Genomic DNA, 20,637 nt, shown 5'->3' on the forward strand with positions numbered 1-20,637 from the left:
GCTTAGGGTTATAAGAACCTGACTGACAAATTCATCCCAAGCTCCACAGAGCCACTCCACAGCTCCCAGCCTGACTGACAGTGCCGAGCTCCTCGCATTTCACAGCAGGAAAAAAAAGGCAGCTTCTTCTGGCCAGCACTGCTCACCCACCCACAACTCTGAGTTGGCCACTGATAAGAGATTTCATGACGTGGATGAAATGGCATTTCACTCCCTCCCCCAGTGCTCCAGCTCTCTGCAGGGATCCTGTCTAACTGCTGGAGCTGCTCACAGCCAGACAGAATAGTTCCAGCTGTGCATCACGCTGCCTAACCAGGCCTACACAGCCCCAAAAAAGTCTCTCACATAAAACCATAAAGAACAAGAGCTTCAAAGCAGAAGTACCACTCCTGAGCACCTTCCCCTTGGGGACTACCTCTGCCATCAGCAAGAAATAAAAAACCAAACCTAGTCCCAAGGCTGCTGCTGGTGCTGAGGAATGGGGAGCAGCAGATACAACTGATGGTCAGACAACATGAGAAGAAGAGCCCAGCCAAGCCATCAACTTATTCCAACTCTTGGGGCACCAGTAACCTCAAGTGACGTGCAGTTAGCCTTAGGCTCTTCTGTCTGACCCAGCTGAAATTAGTGGCTCCAACCCAAAAGAAACCTTTTCACAGAGAAGCCTTGAACTTGTTTAGAACCATGAAAGAGGATAGAACAAGGGAGTATTAAACCTCTAATCCACAGCAAATTATTTACAGCCCTCCTGCCCATGACCTTTTCTACCTCTGGCTTCTTTTACTGCCTCCTGCTCTTATTAAAACCCAGCCTAACCACAGTTCCTGAGCCACCACAAACTTCCCCATAGCACAAAGTGAAATTCCCCGCTCACCTTCCTCTTCAGCAATAGAAATAAAGCAAGATCCTACGAGGTGTCTAGACAGACACAGGATTAATTCTGTCTGCCAGCTCAATTCTGTGACAAAAACATGGGACTGGTTTATTCCTGGAGCCCCCATACAGTTTGATTTATAGCTGAGCCATTTAAAGCACAATTCCCCATGCAAAGTGTCATTCAGAAAGTTTATTCCCTGGAGCGCCATTTACGTTTTTTGATGTTCTTCACATCATTTGCAAAACGTTAGAGATTTAAACACATGCAATAAACAGTAAAAACCACAAGAAATCAAGCTACACTCCACTGCATGGTGCCAGCCAGACACACTCAGTACCTCACCCAGCAGAGCCATCTGCACCAACGTGGAGATGTAGTAAGAACACTGTGAGGAGAGGCCTGACAAGCTGCACTGGAAGACTTCAGACTATCTCATCATCATTTAAATAACTCCAACTGAACTTGTTTGCAGTGCAGAGACAGTCCAGCACAGGGAGAAAGGAGCCAAGCACTAACAATGCAGGCTGCCTCCCCCTGGGGGCTGCCATAAGTTCTCTTGGCTCCTCATCTTACAGTTGTCTCAAACTGCTTAGATAAATTTCCCATGTAAATTCAGAATAATTACTGTCTGCTACAAGAAAAAGCTGCATTTATGCGAGCAGAAGAAGAGCTTACCAGACTCCTGAACAGCACAAACACATAACTTCGGGGACTCAGTTCCTGTAACCGAAACACCAACACCAAACTTGCTCCACAGCACTGCAGTCACCATTTCTACTTTGTTTGCTCTATCAGCATTTAAAAACACACCTGCACAGAAGAGAGAGCGTGGATTTTGACACCAGCCAGTCAAGGGAGGCTGTCCCCAGCCAGCTGGTTGCTGCTGCTTTGGGGCCACTTGCAAAGAGAAGCAGCATGAATGGGAAAAACAGCTAAGGGTGATACAAGAAAGTCATCACCCACCTCCTATTTTTATGGTGTATCTTTAGCACACAACATTCTTTGAATGACTTCACGAAGCTCTGTGGTAAAGGGAAAGACTAGAGTAGAACTACTGTGGGGAACTTGGAAGGGAAAGGAAATCTTTTCTCCCTACTCACAGCCTGTCATAACAGAGGATGAAGAAAGGATGAGCAATCAAGAAAGGCAGAGAGGGAACACTCAACAGGGCTGAGAAGGGAATAAAAACTTGAAAATCTAATTCTAATGTGCTACTGTAAGCTTTTCCAGCAATAGTGACCAGAAGAGCTTGAAAGAGTTATATTCTGATATATTCAGCTGGAAGCTATTTCAGAAACACAAAGATCTCAACCAACATTAACCACACTCTGCAGGTAAGGACTAATTATCCCTGTTTAACAGACAGAGAAATAATATGCCTTAAGTCAGGCCACATTCTTGAGGCTGTGGATAAATGGTTACTTTATGCTATATTAAACATAAACCACAGCTAAAAGAGGTGGCCTCACCTACCTCCCAGTCCACCATCCCTGTAAAAAAATGATGACCTCGAGAAGAGTCAGCTTGCTGACCCAGCCAACTGTCCAACAGTTGCTGTGGACACAAGGAAGGGAGATGGCAGCAGGGAACACAACACAACTCACAGTAGCCAGCAGTTAAATCAGATTAAACCAATTTGAGATCACAACTTCCACTTTCTCTCCCATCCATTTAACTCCAGCCTGAAGTGGAAAGGAATGGTGCCACTCCTTGTTTCTGCTCTGCGCTGGGTCTAGTTCAGCTCATCGATCCACTGGCAAATCATTTGTTCAATTTGGGGTGAAAGGTTGGTTTTCCAAAAGATGAGAAATTTGAACTAATTCACTCTGGAGCCTGATCTCATTAAGTAAACAGTGAACACACAAGAGATGGGGAAGCTGAAATCACCGTTTTTGGCTGCCATCTGAAACTGGATGACACGCGAGGTGAAATTTTACAAACACTGAAACAAGGACACAAAGGTCTCCACAGTTCCCTACTTGGAGTTTTAAAATATAATATCCTAATAGTCATGACAACCTGTACTACCAGGGCTTGTTCTTAAACATCTGTTAGTTAGGACAGGCTAAAGTGAGCAAGAAACTCATTCCCTAAACCCCATCCTCTCATCAGAGCACAGGGAAGCCTCCCCAGACAATGTCTCACTTTCAGGCAGCTGGAGTAGAAGAGCATCTTCATTAACAGCTTCCGCATCAGACAAAAAGGGACACACAAGATCAGCACACAGAGCAGGAAACTGGGATCAGAGATCCTATTCACTCGCAATGATTTTCCACTAGCACAACACAGCTACATTCAGAATCTGCTCTGGCTGTCTCCAAAGCTGCAGCAGATCCTGGGTATCACAACTACCATGTAAGTCTGATTCAAACAGATTTGTTTTGTGGCCATGGACAGGCTTTTTCCTCCCTCTGGTTGCAGAGATTAAGGAATTTATCTGTCTAGCTGTCTTAGCAGGAGATCAGAAAACCAACTCTGATCTAACTAGAAGTGCATTATTATTGCTTGTTCTACTGCCAGATTTAAGAATTTTAGCCATCATTTCTGCAGTTTTGCAACTTGTTTCATATAATAAATGCACTTTGAAGGGGAAGAGGTGAGGAAAAAGGGGTCCAAAGAAATCAAAGCATTGTGATTCCCTGAGAAAGAAAGAACAAGTAGAGAGAGTTGAAGATGTATGAGAAGTTGCCCATTTCTCTCTCTAGAGGCAGAGATGGTGTCGGAGGATCAATTTTAACCAGGAGGGCAGCTGAACACTTGGGATAAGTTGACCTCTCCCAGCGAGGGACAAAGGAGCTAAAGACAGCGCAGAGTCCAGCCTTTCCATGGAAATAGAGCAACAAGAAAAGAAGCCTCTCTCTTCATCACACAGCGCTCGAGGCAGAGGACTCCCTGTCTGAATTGCTCAGGACAATGAAGTCCCTGTTTTACGAGGGGTCACAACAGCTAAGGAGCTGAAACAAGTCAGAACCCCATTGTGCAGAGTATTAGTTCTGTTTACAGCCTTCTCGCCCAGCAGCAGGAAGGGCTCAAGAAATCTGAGCCAGAAGAAAGCCAAGGGACCAAATTACTTTGCCAGTTCTTCCCCCCAACACCATTTCCTGAGCGTAGCTGACCATGAACCATTTCACAGAAAACTTTCAGTCAAGTAAGACCAAAAGCCACAGCATGTGACTCCCAGACTGAAGGAACTGAGTCAGAAACGGGCAAGCGTCCCCCTCAGAAGAGGGACAGACAGCACCGCCCTGCAGAGCACAGCAATCTCCCAAATGTTAGGACAGATGACAGATGGAAACACATGCACCTCCCTCCACACTCCCATGAAAAATCAATGGCAAGATTGCTTCCTCTAGAGTCAACCTTGAGAGGATTAAGGACTGAAGAGAGGGTGGATTAGAGTTCCTAAAACAGAGGGAAACAACTTTTTAAAGCAAAATCTGTTGTGCCACTGAACCTTCACTCCCCAGAATTTTGGAAACACATTGCTAGACAAACCTTCCGTGACAGAAGTGAGGAAGCCCTTCTAGAAGTGAGCAAGCACACCTAAAATAAGGTCACAGTCTAGTTTACATGCCCAGCCAAAAGACTGCCATAAATATGTTCTCATTAAAGAGGAATAACTTCTTTGTAAAACACCTTTTACAAGCTCCACTGAATGCTGTTTTGTTTTTGATTGCACAATCCAGTTTAAAAAAAAATCTGAAGACTTTAAAAATAAAACTAAAAACAAAAAAAAGCAGTAGAGAAACAAGAATTTCAAAGCCATCAAATGAAAGCTTCTAAAAGCAACACCATTTCTGTTTGGAGTAACCAAAAGGTTTCCCAGTAGTGTTTGCAAATAACCCCTTTCAGGAAAAGGCTGTAAAAAACATTCAGAGTCAAAAATCAAACAGTATCTGAGTAAAGCAAATGTCAAGCTTCTTTTCTCTTACTCCTCACCACAAAAGACATGACACATTACACAAATTAGGTTTCTTCCCCCACAACCAGCAGATCTTAATGGATCTGTTCCCACATACTACTTAGACAAAGTAGCACCACAGAACCAAGAATAATTTAACATCTAATTCAGTATCTCAGATTGTCTACACCGAGTATGTGTGGTTGGTCGCTTGTGTGTTGGAAGCACAGGCTGTGCTTTGGCAATCCCCTGAGAGGGACGAGAGCCCCAAGTCAGGATTCTCACTCTTCAGGACAAAGTTGTATTCTCTGTGCCAATTTACAACACTCAAGAGCAGCAAACTCATTCAGCAAACTTCCTGTCAAACTCCAAGCACGTCCGCAAAATACACTTCCTTAGAGAGATCCCAGGAAGACAATCTGGACAAGTCTGTCAGCTGCTCTCCTCCCCCCTTCCCACCATGGGCTGTTCCAGTTTATATCCAGCCCCAGCACTGCGTGTCCTGGGCCACAGAGGCTCCCCCACATCAAGGGGGTGCACAGTTCCAGCTGCAGAAACAGTTTCCCGTGTGAACTGTGCACTGTAACATCACTTCTTCAACACTGAGGGGAAAAAAAAAAAAAAGGAACAAAGTTTTTTTTCCAACTTCAAATGAAACCCCAATGCAAGACAAATCCATTCTCACACGTTTCATAACCTCTCCAGCCCAAGCACGAAACCGAGATACCTCTGGACCTCCATTTTACGGTGCACAAGTACACACTGATCAAATCCTCCCACTCTGCCATGAGGAAGAAGATTTTTTTATAAAGGCAGAGAGTTAAAAACAGGCACACCAATGGGCTCTGTGAGGGATTCCCTCATGCCCAGCAAGGTCCATCACTCAACAGTCATCTCTGCACCACGCAGATTCAGAAGCATGGTGTGGAAACATCTAAGCTGATTTTACTTGACATCAACTCTGAACCTGCAAGGCATATCAGTCCCAGCTCAATACTACACTGCTTTTGGGCCAAAACTGGTCCTGGAAGCAGTGCAGCTATGTCCACGTGGCATTGTGCCTGAACCAACAAGTCCTGCCGGACCAGCTTGACTCTGGACAGAGCCAGCACAGTCGTCTGTATCCGTGGCACAGTTAATCCACAACTCAGATAATCCAGCCATAGATAATGAGGAAAGAAAAACAAACAACTCTCACTTCAGCTCGAAAGTCTGACTTATTTCGGGGGAGTTGTATCAGCACATTGTTCCCTTTTGTATGCATCTAAGGTGAAAGGCTTTAGAGAAATAAGTGAGCCATTTGGGGGCCAACAATGATTTGCAGAGAGAAAACAGCTGGTGTGCTTTTCCGTGGTGAATTCTGTACACCAAAGAAAAGCTTAGAGAGCGGAAGGGTCACACTTTTTTTTTGTTCAACTGCTTACTGTTAATTAGATCTTGTCCAGCCTGAAAGGCTGCAAAAAAGTTGAGACAGACGCGGTGTAATTAAGACTTCATGAAATCAAGTTGCTGAGAGTAAAAGTTCTATTTTCAAAATCAGATCACAACCTTAACCTCTGGTAGTGCCAATACATTCAGCACCTCAGAAGAACAAGCCAAACTCAGATATTTTTCACAATTTCTTTGCAGTTTAATCCTCCTACAGAAGGAAGGAAGAGCGTGATGAAACTGCAGAAGCCTATTCCAACAAAAACTGACTTCCTGGGAAGTCACACTGCCACTATTCAAGGAATGCAGTAGTTGCAGCGAGTACAGTACAGCTCCCATGGTTCACTGAAGAGCATGCTGATGAGACACTAAACTGGAGGCACCAAAGTGGCCCTACACAGGGGTGCTATCTGTATGCTCACCTTGAAGGGCCACTCAGCAAGTCAATACACAGACTGGGTGAATCCTGTTCTGACTAGCAACGCATTCCTGAACACGCTAGGAACACGCACCAAATCTCCAAGAGATAACCAGGCTGAGGGATATGAGAAAAGGTAAACAGAACTGTCTCCACTTAAAGAAACAACAACCGTGAGAAGAAGCTGAAGTGGAAATTCATTCTGTTTCCACCACCAGCTGCTCCACCCGGGTAGAGGGTGAGATTTCCTTCCTAAGGATGAATCCTTCATGGTGTACCTTTCACCGGGAAGCCACACAGCAGATGGACTCCTTGTCCCTTAAGTTTTATCACTGGCACAATTCAAAGTCTGCTTTCTGAAGGTGTGATCGCCAGCTTTATGCCAGCACTGTAATGTGAGCTTACAGGTCCAGGAGGAAAAGGAGCAATTTGTTTGGACTATATCTTAACAGAACGTCTGGTTTCTATTAAAGGTAGGATGGAAGTAACGGATCACGGCCCCTCCCCAGTGTCTGATTTAATCAGTTTCATAAGCGGAACTCAGTCACCCTAATGTCTCCCAGAGCACAAGGGATTTTGGCAGATCCACACCCTTTCCGGCTTGGTACCAAAGGAACTCAAACTCTCTAGATCTTTCCCGTGCGACCAGTTGCCTGACATTTCCCCACTGCACGGTTTCGGATGGTTGCAGCACACCTGGCAGAGGCAGCGGGAGGACGAGGATGAGCTCTGAGCCCAGCTGGGCTCCGCTTACCCCCGAGGGCTCCCCACTCCGTACCCGCGCAAAGTTCTGCTCTCGCTCAAGAGCAGGCTGGAGAGGCTGCGGCAGGGCAGGGAGGCGGTGTCTGTGAAACCCGACCGCGCTCCGCTCCCCGCCGCTCCGGGCACGGCAGCACCGGCCGCCCTTCCCGGCCGGGGCAGCGCCGGGACAGCCCCCGCCGGCCCTGCCCGTGGGCCTGGGGGCAGCGCAGCCTCGGGGCCCGCGGGCGGAGAGCCAGGATGGCCAGCGCGGTGCGCGGGCAGCGACACGTCCCCGGGCGCCGGCGGGCGCGGCCCGAGCCCCGCGGAGGGGGCGCAGCGTGGCCGGGCGGGCCGCGGCCGCCGCCGCCCGAGGCGCGGAGAGGCGGCGGCGCGACCCCCTCCACCCGGCGTGGGGGGGGGGAGCCCGCGCGGCTCGGGACTCACCCAGGTCGTCCATGGCTCCGCCGTGCCCGCTCCCACTCCCGGTGCTGCCGATGCCGGTGCCGCTCCCGCCGGTGCCGCCGCCGCCCCAGCGCCCGCAACTTTCCCGGCCCGCCCCCGCGCGCGCGCCCGCCCCGCGCGCCCCCGCCGCGCCCGCCCCGCGCTGCCCCCCCTGCCGGCCACGCCGGGAGCCGCGGGGCGGGGGCGGCTCGGCGGGCTGGCCGCGGCCGCGTTCGCGTTCGCCTTCCCGGGCTGAGGGGGGAAAGCGTCCTGGGAAATGTTGGGAAATGCAGCGGCCAGAGCCGCCCCCCGCCTGCGGGGCTCCGTTCCCGCCGCGATGCCCGCCCTGCCGTCCCGCTCGCCTGCGGGCCCCTCGCACGGCCGAGGCTGGCGGTGCCCCGGCAGGAACGCGACCCGAACCCCGCGCTCTTCACTAGAGGAGCAGGACCCTCCCCAGGCGGGGTGGGTGTCGGGCCCGGAGGAGCCCAGCACATAGCAAAATTGTGCCCCAAAACCTTCAAAGAAATCATCGTTTCTGAGCCCCGGCTGATTTACGCCATCCAACAAGGGAAGCTGGGCAAGGGAAACCCTCCCTGAACGATTTTCCATAAGCTGTGGCCACCATAAAGGAAAGTCACCAACCACTTCTCCTTTGCTGTGTTCAAAGAGCGTAACACACTATCGTATGATAAACCCAGGAGGAGTATCTTGAATAAATTCCCACTTGCTTTTCCTTTCAAACATCTATCAAACCACACTCCAAGGCAGCAAAGTCCTTGCCTTGGCCGAGCCACAGCACAGCTCCACCCTCATCAGAGCTAGTGTTTACCATTGCACTCTGGCCAAATCGGCAGTAAAAGCAGTTGCTCAGCCCAAATGTTCAGCTCCTAATCTGATGAGAGATACACCAAAAACTATCAGTGTGGGAACTGCTAAGGATCCAGGAAACATGACTCTTGTAGCACTTTTCCTCACAAAATTACTACCAAGTCAGAGAATGTTCCCAGAGCTGAACAGCACATGTCCTGTTGTTGAGCCGAGATTACGGGATTTCATTTCCATAAAAACAGAGACCATGAGGTCAGCTGTGAGCAATGTCCAGTGCTGTATTTTTCACTCTCTAGGCACAAACACACCCAGTTTCCCCTGTTAGCACAAGTCAGACATCATTATTTCCTGTGTTAACTCATGCTATAATGAGAACTATCACTAGGGGGGCAGGTAAATATCCCCTCTCTCATCCCAGCCAATGCTTACAAATAGTCAACAGCCTCCAAGAAATTCATGCCAAGTTTTACTCCAAATCCAGGACTTGTCAGAAAATTATGTCCTTACCTAGATCTAAATACAACACAAATATGAGCAAAGACTTTCACTGTGTGCTTCACCACTGATGCCAAGGACCTCACCTGACACCCCCATTGCTGGTCCCCCGTAGGAAAATTTAAAACATTATTTGAAGGGACTGTTACATTTTGCCAAAACCCACCACTGACTGTGCAATGATGACTTCGGGATGTCACCCCAGGTGCAGCAACATAAACCACTGCCACTGACTGGTGGCAAAGCAGACCTAAGGTCATCAGAAACATGTCCTTTCCTGGGATCTGCGTGTTTCCTACAGCAACATGGCAGGCATGTGTCTTGGCTTGGGTTGTATTTTTACCTCTGCATAAATAAAGTGCCCACTGTTCATATTGGAGCAATTTTTATCTTCACCTTCCTACCGTGTCCTTTGGGAGTCTAGAAGTGAGTGCAAATCAAGAAAGCAGTTTCTGTTGTGTCTCAGGGCTGAAATTAAGCTGTCACAGGACTAGTTAGGGTTGTGCCTGCAAGAAGTGGGTTGTGTCCAAGCTGCTCAGGGTTAAAAACAAAACAATAAAAAAGTCATTGCATCTAAAGCTTTGCCAGTGGCTTCAGCATTGCTCTGAAAGGGTTGGGGGAGGTGGGAAGGCAAGGCTGCCACATGAGTGATATTATCCTCTAGTAATACTTGTTCTCACTGCAGTGCTCAAAGCCACGTGCTGTTCACAACTGAATTCTTCACACACTAACATTTCTTTCTAAAATTGCCAGTCCCTACCCCTCCTGTGATTGCCTGAGGACTAGGGGCAGGTTAAAACCCAAGCTGCCAAGACAACTGCTCAGTTGCAGGCTCAAGCTAAACTCACTCAAGCAACATTCACTGTCTCCTACTTTCCTAACACCCTGGAGCTACTGTTTTCTCATCACCTACCTGCTCTCTGCTTCAAACGCTCGCTGACTTTGTGAACACCTGCTCAAGCACCATCTTTACACAGCTGGGCAGAAGCAGCTGCAGTTCCCAGGTGATTTCCACCTCCAGCAATCTCTTTCCCCCTGGAACAGCATACCCAAGGTGCGCCCAGAAGGGTTAGTGATGCTGAGAGCAGCTACATCCCTCCTAATTGGTGTTGGATGGGAAGTACTAGGGCATGAAGGCAGGCAGTGCATCAGAGAAATACACGGGGTTTGCTCTTACGCTGTTCCTTGTGGCTACGACACATTGTGATTTACCCTTATCTTTCACAGAAGGTGTAACAAGAAGTTATGACCCCAATTTACAGATGGGAAACAGGGCTGGGAGCTGGAAATGAAGTCAGAAAGTGAGTCAACATCAACAAAATCTTGGACTTCAGGGCTTCCTGTATCCACACAACCCATGTTCAGAGTACTTGCTCAAGGCATCTTTCCTTCTTGTCAAAGCATCGTTTACCAGTTACAGACCAGCCCCCTAGAAGGGTGGTTTAACCCCCAAACACTTGACACTCAGACTGCATGGATTAACTGTCCACCTGTCCCCTTCAGGGCTGTAATCTCAGACTGGCTGCCAAACAGAGGAGCGATCTAAGTTCATTTCACAGTACCACTGATGAAAAGCACCATTAATTACAGACGATAGTGCATGCAACTTGTGGGGTTTCATCATCAGTCTTTGGTCACTCTTGTGAATAATACCCCAGCATAACTGAACGTTACAAAAAACACCGTTAAAGAGGGAACACTAATATCACTACTAAGTTTTCTACCCTGCCTGGCTATAGTTTAAAGCAGCTGCCCAGCTCAGGGTCTTACCGGCAGGGCAGGAGCATCCAGATGGCACACGCGACTGTGCAGAGAACGTCAGAGGAACCTGTCAGCAGCACAAGCTACATCTGATTCATACAAAGTGATGGACGGCAGCTGCTTCCAGCTCCAGTGGAGACTCAGCCCAGGGAGCTGGTGTGCAATGGTTGTTAAATCTCCCTCCACAAGGTCTGCTTAGGTATTAAATAAGACAACAGCTGCAAATTAGAAATGGATTCAGTTTACTTATATAATAGGATTTTAACACTAAACTCAGCAGCTGCTTTTTCCAGAGTGAAGGTTTGTGATTTCTCTGACAATAAGGAGCCTTTTTCTTTTTTCTATTTTTTTTTTAAGCAAGTGATGCCAATGGATATAACATAAAGAAATGCACACAAAATGGAGGTTACAGTACTTTACAGTGAAAGCTGTTCCCTAATAGGTTTTGAAGCACTTCTGGAGCCAGTCAAGCACAATTCAGACTTTAATGCCCCTCCAGTTGCTCCAGAAAAGCTCCCCCTCCTCCCTGCCTAAGCTATCTTCTGAGAGGCCAAGCTCCTCAAAGGATCCTCCTCAACAAGAGCTACAGGAGAAACGTTTCTCTGGTACCTCGGTCCCTCCATTTCCATTTTCCCTGACCGATTCCTCCTTCAGCAGCTTTACAAAGAAAAGGCAAGAACATGGCTTTTCATGCAAAGGGACCCTCAATTTATTAAGCCACGTTTGTGGCACAGGCTAGCGCTGGCATTGCTGACAGCGAACACAAACATGTGTATCGCTAAAAAGGAAGTTTTTCAACCGCTTAAGAAGCAGGTATCAGAAGGCAATTCCTTAGTTGTCGCACAAGACTTTGTCTATTTTTCACAATGAAATTCAGTCTCCGTAGAGACTGTCAAAAATTGCCAATGCCGACTATATTTCAAGTCGTCATGGCGGGGTATTGGGAAAAGTTTTCAATTAGCAATAATCGCGCCTCGGATTAACCTCATTGGCTACGATACTGCCACTGCGCAAAGCTAACCCCTCTTTCCCGCCGCCGCCGCCCCTGGCCCCGGGGCCACCGCCGAGCTCGGGGCGAGCCCCGCCGCCCGCCCGCTCCGCCCCGCAGCCCCCCGGGCAGCGCCCCCCGCCCGCTCCGCGCCCCCCGCGCCCCGCCAGGGCCGGAGCCACCCGTTTTTCCCGTCGGTGCTGAGCCCCGGGACGGCCGCGAAGGCTGGCGGGAGAGGAGTATGCAAAGTAGGAGCGACGTCAGAGCGGCAGCGCGGTGCTGAATGAAGGGTCCCGGCCGCCCCCGCATCATCCTCGCGGGACCCCCGCCTGGGCACCGCCGGGGCTGGGCATCCCCAGCCAGCCCCGAGGGGCTACAGCCGGCGGGGAGCCCCACCCCAGCCCCTTCCCCACCACCATCCCGCCAACAACGGGGTTTTAATAAACTGAGGGCACTTTTAAATAAAAAGTCCGGTTCTTGCCTTTTTCTTTCAATGCTGCGGGAGTAAAATTAGGTCACTGAAAATGAAAGTGAAGGGAAATTAGGTGGTCAAGAAACGTTACTCATTCAGTGACCACATGACCTTAATTACATCCTAGCATGATATACTGTCACTTCTTGTTAAAACATCTTTCTTTCAACCACGTGAAATCCGCCTCTAAAGAGGCTCTCAAAAATTGCCGATGCCGACTATATTTCAAGTCGTCATGGCGGGGTATTGGGAATAGTTTTCAATTAGCAATAATCGCGCCTCGGATTAACCTCACAGGCTACGATACTGCCACTGCGCAAAGCTGCCCCATCATTCCACCCTCCCGGCCCCATGGCCACCGCTCCTCCGGGGAGGTCAGAGCGCCCCCGGGCGCTCCCCGCGCCCCGCCGGCCCGTGCCCCCCGCCCACAGCCCGCGCTCCGCCGGGGTAGCGGGGATGGAGCGGGGGGCGCTGGGGGGATGCCCCGGGGGGCGGTGGGGCGGCCGGGACACGCGGAGGGTGCCGGGAGGGCGCTATGGTAATAAGCGCCGGGGGAAGGGCTGCTCTGAGCCGAGGGCATCGCCCAAAAATCGCCGTGTCCCATCCCGGGTGGCAGCGGGGGGGTCCCCTCGGGGAGCGCCGGGGTGAAACGGGGTCTGCCGGGTGCCACCTGCCCTTTGCACCAGAGCAAAGCACCACCCAAGGGTTTAAAACCACGCACGGTTGAACTATTAAGATAAAAGGCACTAAAAGTGATTTAGACTCACGGGGCTGCCAAAAAGAGAGTCGCGCCCCACACCTCCGCAGGGCCCAGGGACGGGCAGGGTGGCACCGCACAGCGAGCGAGCAGGATGCGCTTCTTCCTTATGATCACAGTTACACACAGTACTGGGCACAGGCTCGGCTCACCTGGCCTTGGAAATAACTGCAACAGGCAAGAAAAATGGATTAGGAAATCGTGCAATGTTTGGAACTGATTAGCAACAGCTCTTTGGCGAATGCATTCGAAAAGCAGTCCAAGGTACTAGAAAGAGCCCATTGCCTGTAAGACAGGTGAACATCTATTGTCAAGCTGCTACTATGCAGCAGACTGGCCTTCCTTCTATGGGTTTGTTCCTCAGAAAAATACTCCTCCTTTGAAACAAACCCAAACACAAAACCCTCCTTATTGCCTGGCAATTGGTACAGCTTATCAGGTGATCATCGAGACTGAAACTAAGAAGAGAGGCATCAGAGGTTTCTGCCAGGGCACACAGAGTCGGCAGCAGGCAGGTCGGCACAGCCCTGACTCCCGAGCTAGAGGAGATGTTTTTAACAGCCCTAAGTTAATTTTTCTTCCATCACTTGTGTAATCACACCATCAGCCTAAAACCTGTTAGTATCACTGAAAAGAAAATACATCTTTTATACGGACAAGCATTTACAATGCATTTTATCAAAGCTCTGACATGATTTGTATCAAATCGGATTTTAGTCTTGTACGTTTCCATGAGGGCTGCCACTGAGTCCTCAGCGTTTTCAGATTGCCTCGAGGGTCAGGATGTTGGGACACCCTTTCTCTCACCCCTCCCCTCCCTTTCCCTGAAGCATGGGAATTGTAGTCTTTGTGCCTAGGGCCTAATTTCCCCGTGAACTACATTTCCCAGAAAGCTCCTCTCCCGGCAGTCAGCCCTTTCCTTCCGCGGTCGGGCACGGCAGCAATGAAAGGTGAGTTTCCAGGCATTATTCACCGGATCCCTCTTATTCCATTAGCCGGGTTTAGTTTGGCTGTTACCCCGCACTCCCCCTTATCACAGCACAAGAGACCGGGTTGACGTGGGAGTCCCTCTGGATTTCTGGCCTGTAACCGTTTGTAGAATCCTGTTTATTTTCTGCCTTAACCTTGCCTGATCTTTTTCTGTGGAGCATCTTGGCTGTGCCTTAAAAAACCCTCAAGCTCTCCACTGATACGTTTAAAGGGTTTCACTTATTATGTACAGTCTGAGAACGCTGATTTTTAAAGCAGCTTCGCATTTGACAGGAAATATTCTGTCCTTTGTAACTTTCCTCCACAGTCCTTCTCTGGTTCATAGCAGCTCTCAAATCTATCTGTTTTTTTTTTTTGCCTCCTCTCTCTTTTGGGCCAACCCCTATTACATTTGTATTTCATTTCCTCTCTGAACATTTCCTTCGGAGAGATATTTTGATAACGGGCAGGAATGAAGAGTTTTCATCAGTTAAAGCAATTTAATTATCATCAAACTGGCTTAACAGCCTTTAGGGAGCATCATGACAAGTTATTCTCAGAGCAAATTGGTTTATTGGGAGACTTTGTCCCTTCTAATTAATTCATATGGGAAATTAAACCTCTTCGGAGGGAATGCCCAACACAACCCCTGCTAAGCAGCAAAACAAGGCAAAAATCATTGCAAACAGCATCCACTGCTTAGATTTAAAAAGCAATACAGACTATGGAGGCAGTCCAGTCTTCCCTGCAGTTCAACTGAGGATTATGCAAAGCCTTTAGAGCTGGAGATTAACTGAGACAAATCTATTCTTTGCCACTAGCATCAGTTAAATATCATGATACTTACAGCTGAAATTAAATGTATTGAAATATTGCTTCATTTACTATAAGAGCTCCATTTACTATACTTGAGGGGGCTGGGGGCTTGAGGCAAGGCCATTTAGATGCACCAGGTTATCTGGCCTGTTGCAATCAGCTTTTAGAGATCATGCCCTTTTGTTAGGAATTAAAGTTCCTCCTCCACCTCCCGCATCCTGTATGAGCCCCCTTGCTGAGGGAGATGGTGGGAGGCAAAAATACCCAACAATCAATTCTCAGTACTGTCACTTTCAAACCTTTCTGTACTTTTCATGCGAAACCCCAGAGAGGCCCAGAAAAAATAGTTTCAAAATAGTGAAATGGAGAACGAACTGCAGACTGCCAGAAAGCCCAAACAAAATCAAAGTCCAAACCAATCTACTGCTGTCTCAACAGGTCCTGCACACAATTCCAGGCTACTTATCAGCAAAGTCATCCTGCCTGTCCCCAGCAGGGAATGCTGTTCCTCCCTATAAGCAGCGTGTCAGTCCTATTCCTGCCTTTCAGGCCATTGTTTCTGCCCCACACCCATTTGGGTGATCCCTTCTTTCTCACCCCTGTTTGTGCTGGAGAAGCAAAGCAGTACCCCTTCATCTCTCCACTCTGGAGAGGTGGCACCCACAGAAAAGGAGATGCCAAAGGCCTTTAGAGAGTGTCCTTATAATCTTCAGTCCCATTTCAAGGCCTGTTATGCACCAGGCCTTTTGTGGGAAAAAAAAACCACAACAACCAAAAAACCAAACCAAAACACACCACGGAGGAGTAACTCCAGTCAAGGTCTTTGTCCTGAAAAAAAAAAAAAAATTCAAGGCTGGTTTTCTTTCCATTCCCACAACACATGTTAAGGATGGGATAAATAGAAAGGACTGTTTTGGAGCAGGCAGAAGATTAAAAAAGCAGAGCAAGGTCTCTTCTGGGGAGGAAACAGCCAGCACCTCTGGGGTGGGCTGCTTGGCCTTCCTGCCATTTCCTGCACATACCTGGGAAAGACTTTGCATGCTCAGGTCTTTCTGGGCTCTTTACAAGCCCCCTTATGCAGCTGTCCTTCACACCAGGATAGAAGAGCAGAAACCCTACGAGTCAGGGCTGTTAACTTTGTCCTTGTACCTTGAGCAGTGCTCAGTGTTGCCATCTGTCCAAGGGATATCCGAGTGCTGTCCTCGGATGCGGGCTTTAGTTAATGTTTCCAAAATAATTTGTTTCTTTACTAAACAGAAAAAAGAGCAAAGAATACGTATGAGCATCATTTTCCAGAGAATCCCAAGAAAATGGCATTAAGGTCATGCTCTTCGCTTTCTTTTACCTTCCTTGTGTTCTGTTCTTGCCTTTTAGCTGAACATGTTCTCTGCCAGGAAGTTGTCTGGAGTTCTCAGAGCCATCAGATTCCATCATTTCAGATCCCATTCTGTGTCCAGAACCTCTCCAGACTTGACTTTCGTGCCAGCCTGTCTTTCCCCAGATCCCCTGCAAGTAGAGGAGCTGCAGCGCTTTGTTTCTAACTCCAAGAGGCTGTTTGTAATGACTGGAGCTGGAATCTCGACCGAGTCAGGGATCCCAGATTACCGCTCCGAAGGGGTCGGGCTCTACGCCAGGACAGACAGACGGCCTGTCCAGCACGCCGAGTTCGTTCGCAGCGCCAGCGCCCGGCAGCGCTACTGGGCAAGGAACTTTGTGGGCTGGCCCCAGTTCTCCTCCCACCAGCCAAACACAGCACACCTGGTACTGAGAGACTGGGAGAAGCTGGGGAAGCTGCACTGGCTGGTGACCCAGAACGTGGATGCCCTTCACACCAAGGCCGGGAGCCAGCGCATGACAGAGCTGCACGGCTGCACACACAGGTACAGCTGCGGGCACGGGGAGGGTGGGCAGTGCCCCAGCCTCTCCTCTGGGGCGACTGACAGGCTGCTGCGGCGTCACCTGCTGAGAAACCAGGCAAAACGTCCATGCTGTGCTCCTGGGGATGAGGTGCTTAAAGGTGGTGCTGGGCTGGGGTGGAGAAAAAGATCACAAACCAGTGCTGTTCACAGCACAGTATTTAAGAAAAATGACCACCACTCTGTTTTTTCAGAGCATTATTTGGATCATTCCCCTTGAAGCCTTCATCAGTTTCCCCTTTCCTTGGTGCAGCAAATGTCCTCTTAGTGAACAGGACAAGGGGATCCTGAGGATACAAGGATTATCCACCAGGGCCAAGCAGAGTGGATAGTGCCAGAATTGCACAGCATGAGCAGACTGGAGAAGGGCCATCACAGCCTGGCTGGGATTACCCAGGTTTCCAGATGAAAAAGCACAGCCTGAACTGGGAGAGAGGATGCACAGGGTTCAAAACATTTCCTCTAGAGCAACAAAGCAACAGTTGGAGGTAGAAAGACCTTGCCCTGTACTCTTTGGTAAATAAATATGGACAGTCATGACAGGCCTCCTAAGGAACAAGTTGCAGGCTCCAGATCTTCAGCTGACATGAAACTCTCCATTAAGACTTTGCTCTGAATTTCAGGGTTTTCTGCTTGGCCTGTGGAGACCGAATCTTGCGCTCTGAGCTCCAGGAACACTTTGAAGCTCTGAATCCCACTTGGAAGGCTGAGGCGTTTGGCGTGGCTCCAGACGGGGATGTCTTCCTGACGGATGAGCAGGTGCGCAGTTTCCAAGTCCCAGCCTGCCGTAAGTGCGGTGGAATCCTGAAGCCCGACGTGACATTCTTTGGAGACACGGTGAGCCAGGACAAAGTGAGCTTCGTACACCAGCGCCTGGCGGAATCAGACTCCATGCTGGTGGCAGGATCCTCCATGCAGGTAAGTAGGTGCACCTCCCACACTGCATCCCTGCTCCCCTGCTACTCTGCCTGCAGCCATCCTGGGTCCTACAGGGTAGGACTACAAATGGCTTATGGATCAGATCAGCCTTTGCAGAGCTTCTTCGTATTTTATTTTTACTGTGGTTGAAATCTGGCTCCATGGGTGACTTGTTTGGGCTTCTCTGTCACTTCATGCTGCCATAAATACTTCCATTCAGACCCCTCTCTGCTGCCTCCTCCATCTCCTGTAGGTTCACAATTGCCCACAAAGCCAAGATAACCTGTCACAATTCAGTCCTCACTTTTCTTTTGCTTGAAATTTTTAGCCTTTGGCAGCTTTTTAGGCCTCATGGCGTGCTGTGTGAAATTTCAGATTTTAGGACCTCTAATTCCTTATTAAATTCTCAAAAAGAGAGCTGAAATACATTTCCTTACTGCTTAGGATTGTCCTTTGTATCCCAGTGTATTTTCTCCATCAGCCTCTTACAGATAAGGTAAAGTAATTAAACAACAGGGGTTTCAAAACCATAGAAGCTTTTGTAATAGTGTTTGTATAAGAGAAATTTTTTCAGGAACAAGTTCTATTACATTAAAATCCCCTTCTGTAACACCTCCCAGAATGAGATAAAACCAAGGCTGCCTGATTGTGATTCTCTTGGCTTCAGGATACTGGAGACAAATTCCTTGAGCTTGCACTTCTTAAGCTTATAATCCTTTGTACAGGAATGATTGAAATGCCTTAGGTTTGTTCTTGTACCACCTAAGCTGGGCCATGTGAGAACCATCAAAGTGCAGCATTTAAGAACCTATGATAACTAATAAAAGCTGCTGCAGAGATTTACTAAAAGACAAGGATGTTTCCCTTCCAGCTGCTATGAAGTTTCAGTTTCTATGAAATTGCAAATCCTTCGCTGACAGAGGTTAAAAACTGTTCTTTTCTGTGCAATCCTGAAGGAAAACATTTCCTACCTGAACCCTGCATGTACAGCCCCTTTTCCCACTGCCAACAGCAACTCTTTTCCTTTCCTTACTCCTTTCTGTAGCTCTTCCCCGGCCTAAGCTGCCAGTGATTTTCTCTTCTGGTATTCCTGCAGGTATACTCTGGTTACAGGTTTGCTCTTGCTGCCCGGGAGAAGAAGCTGCCAATTGCAGTCCTTAACATTGGGCCCACCAGGTTAGATCACTTTGCATCCCTAAAACTGAATTCTCGCTGTGGGGAGCTGCTGCCTTTGATTGTTGCACAGGACCCAACCAGCTGAGCTCCAGTAGCCATCAGGAGTAAAGTTATTCTGCAAGGTGAGTGCCTTCCCTGGTCAGTCACAGGGTAAGAAGATGGGTTCCTGGCAAATGCTGAGACTGAGATGTGCTGACTAAAAAGATGTTCCCACACTGTGCATCAAAATGTGGCTGGAAATTTTCATCTGTAACAGTTATGCTCTGATGGGCCATGATGCTGTTTCCCATGATCGTAAACAAAAAGCATACTGAGTGCTAATGCTCTCAGAAAAATGGGCTGGAGTAGCCAGAAGACTCAGCAGTGTTGAATTCCAATCCATTTTTCAGTATGAGAAAACTACAGGGGCTCATCTGTAGTTCCAGAGAACCTGATCCCCCTGTTGCCTTTGCAACTGACAATTCCAAAGCTGTTCCTGGTTGATCTGGTCCGGCTAATCCTAAGCAGATACTGCCGTTTAAAGTAATCGATTCCATCGATAAAGCAGCTTCTTCCTCCCACTCCTGCAGGAATCATCATCTCAGAAGGGGAAGAACCTCGATCCAGGAGGCAGCAGTGAGCCCGGTGCGTGGCCGCTGAGAACACCAGGAGAGGGCAGCAAGCCTCGCACGCGTCAGCCTCGCCAGCTGTCTCCATTGAAACCATCAGGAAACAGGATGATGATGAAAAAACACACTTCTGTGCCTTACCTTGCCGTGGTAAACAGTGCCTTTTCATTCACTGGGACAGGATAATCGGACTGCTGTATCTGAGGATAAAGTAGCTTAATTATAATTGTCCCCAGAGGAGAATGAGGGACAGGGATTCTGACTGAGTAACTTGAGGCTACAGCACAGGAGGGCGATGTGCTGGAGGATCCAGTGTCATTAGGAAAAAGGAGGCAAGAGGAACTGTAGTTGTCATTTAAAGAAAAGACTTAAAATAGAAGCTGAACAAAAACACTGCTCTCATAAGAGATTATTTGGAAGCACAGACTACAGGGCTAACATCATCCAGCAAGGAGAAGTCAGCATTTCTCTCAACTGTCAGCTGACAAGCTAAACTGCTTCCTATTTGAACCCTTTAAAAATTAAATATTATTGAAATGCCAGAGGAGTTACTTTAAGCTAATCTGGCCAGCACTGCTTTCAGGGGGGCTGCTACATTTTCCAGAATGCATTTTCTGAGTATGTTATTTAATTAATGAATAGCTAAGTAGTGAATTAAAATTGTTTACAAGATTGATACTATTTGCATTGTAATTTTCTCTCCCTCCTATGATTTATTTAAGTACACTCTCAATAGCCAGTTTAGATCCATTTTTTCCATTGCAAAAATGCAGAATGTAATTACTAGCAGCTGATGAATTAAGAGGGAAATACAATTAAATCTGTACAATAGGTCTCCCTCAGGAGGTAATCTCAAGCTATTAATAGATGCAATTTCCACACTCCTAACAGGAGATTCATCACTACTGGGTAACCATTTTTTGTTGATCCTGAGGGTGGTATTGTAAGCCATATCAAACCATTTACAGAGTAAGAGACAGAACCTTGCACAAACTAGAACACCGATTTTTTGACTTGACCTTCTGCATGGATCTACCACTTCCCTTCTGGCTATGAGGGATATTAATTGTTGGGGCTTTACAAATGCCCCCTCCTACTCTGCAAATAACATGTCCTGTACTAATATT

The 20,637-nt window shown here is 48.3% G+C and overlaps 2 protein-coding genes, 1 long non-coding RNA gene and 2 other non-coding genes across 5 annotated transcripts in view; 1 reads left to right on the forward strand and 4 right to left on the reverse strand.

Moving 5' to 3' along the window:
* The window catches only part of PXN (paxillin), a 45,701-nt gene extending 37,864 nt beyond the window's left edge, over nucleotides 1-7,837 (reverse strand). The window contains exon 1 of the mRNA XM_027881937.1: nucleotides 7,810-7,837. Within this exon, the coding sequence (XP_027737738.1) occupies nucleotides 7,810-7,822 (13 nt within the window). The 5' untranslated portion in view covers nucleotides 7,823-7,837. The remainder of the gene's footprint in view (nucleotides 1-7,809) is intronic.
* Nucleotides 7,838-11,767: 3,930 nt separating this feature from the next.
* Nucleotides 11,768-11,908, reverse strand: LOC114056663. Its single transcript, XR_003571067.1, has one exon. It is a non-coding gene; the product is annotated as a U4 spliceosomal RNA (small nuclear RNA).
* Nucleotides 11,909-12,533: 625 nt separating this feature from the next.
* On the reverse strand, nucleotides 12,534-12,674 carry LOC114056664. Its single transcript, XR_003571068.1, has one exon. It is a non-coding gene; the product is annotated as a U4 spliceosomal RNA (small nuclear RNA).
* A 453-nt stretch (nucleotides 12,675-13,127) lies between these two features.
* LOC114056615 lies at nucleotides 13,128-16,327 on the reverse strand. Its single transcript, XR_003571050.1, has 3 exons — nucleotides 16,238-16,327; nucleotides 15,915-16,141; nucleotides 13,128-13,275 (listed from the first exon to the last, which is right to left on the reverse strand). It is a non-coding gene; the product is annotated as an uncharacterized LOC114056615 (long non-coding RNA).
* On the forward strand, nucleotides 13,998-20,049 carry SIRT4 (sirtuin 4). Its single transcript, XM_027881938.1, has 5 exons — nucleotides 13,998-14,057; nucleotides 16,267-16,772; nucleotides 17,432-17,726; nucleotides 18,823-19,024; nucleotides 19,472-20,049. The coding sequence occupies exons 2-4, from the start codon at nucleotides 16,273-16,275 to the stop codon at nucleotides 18,985-18,987; spliced, it is 960 nt and encodes a 319-aa protein (XP_027737739.1). The 5' UTR covers nucleotides 13,998-14,057; nucleotides 16,267-16,272; the 3' UTR covers nucleotides 18,988-19,024; nucleotides 19,472-20,049.
* The last annotated feature ends 588 nt before the right edge of the window (nucleotides 20,050-20,637 follow it).

This window comes from Empidonax traillii, unplaced genomic scaffold (genome assembly GCF_003031625.1).
Source record: "Empidonax traillii isolate 1590-97213 ecotype Southwest subspecies unplaced genomic scaffold, ASM303162v1 scaffold99:size1466351, whole genome shotgun sequence".
Lineage (NCBI taxonomy): Eukaryota > Metazoa > Chordata > Aves > Passeriformes > Tyrannidae > Empidonax > Empidonax traillii.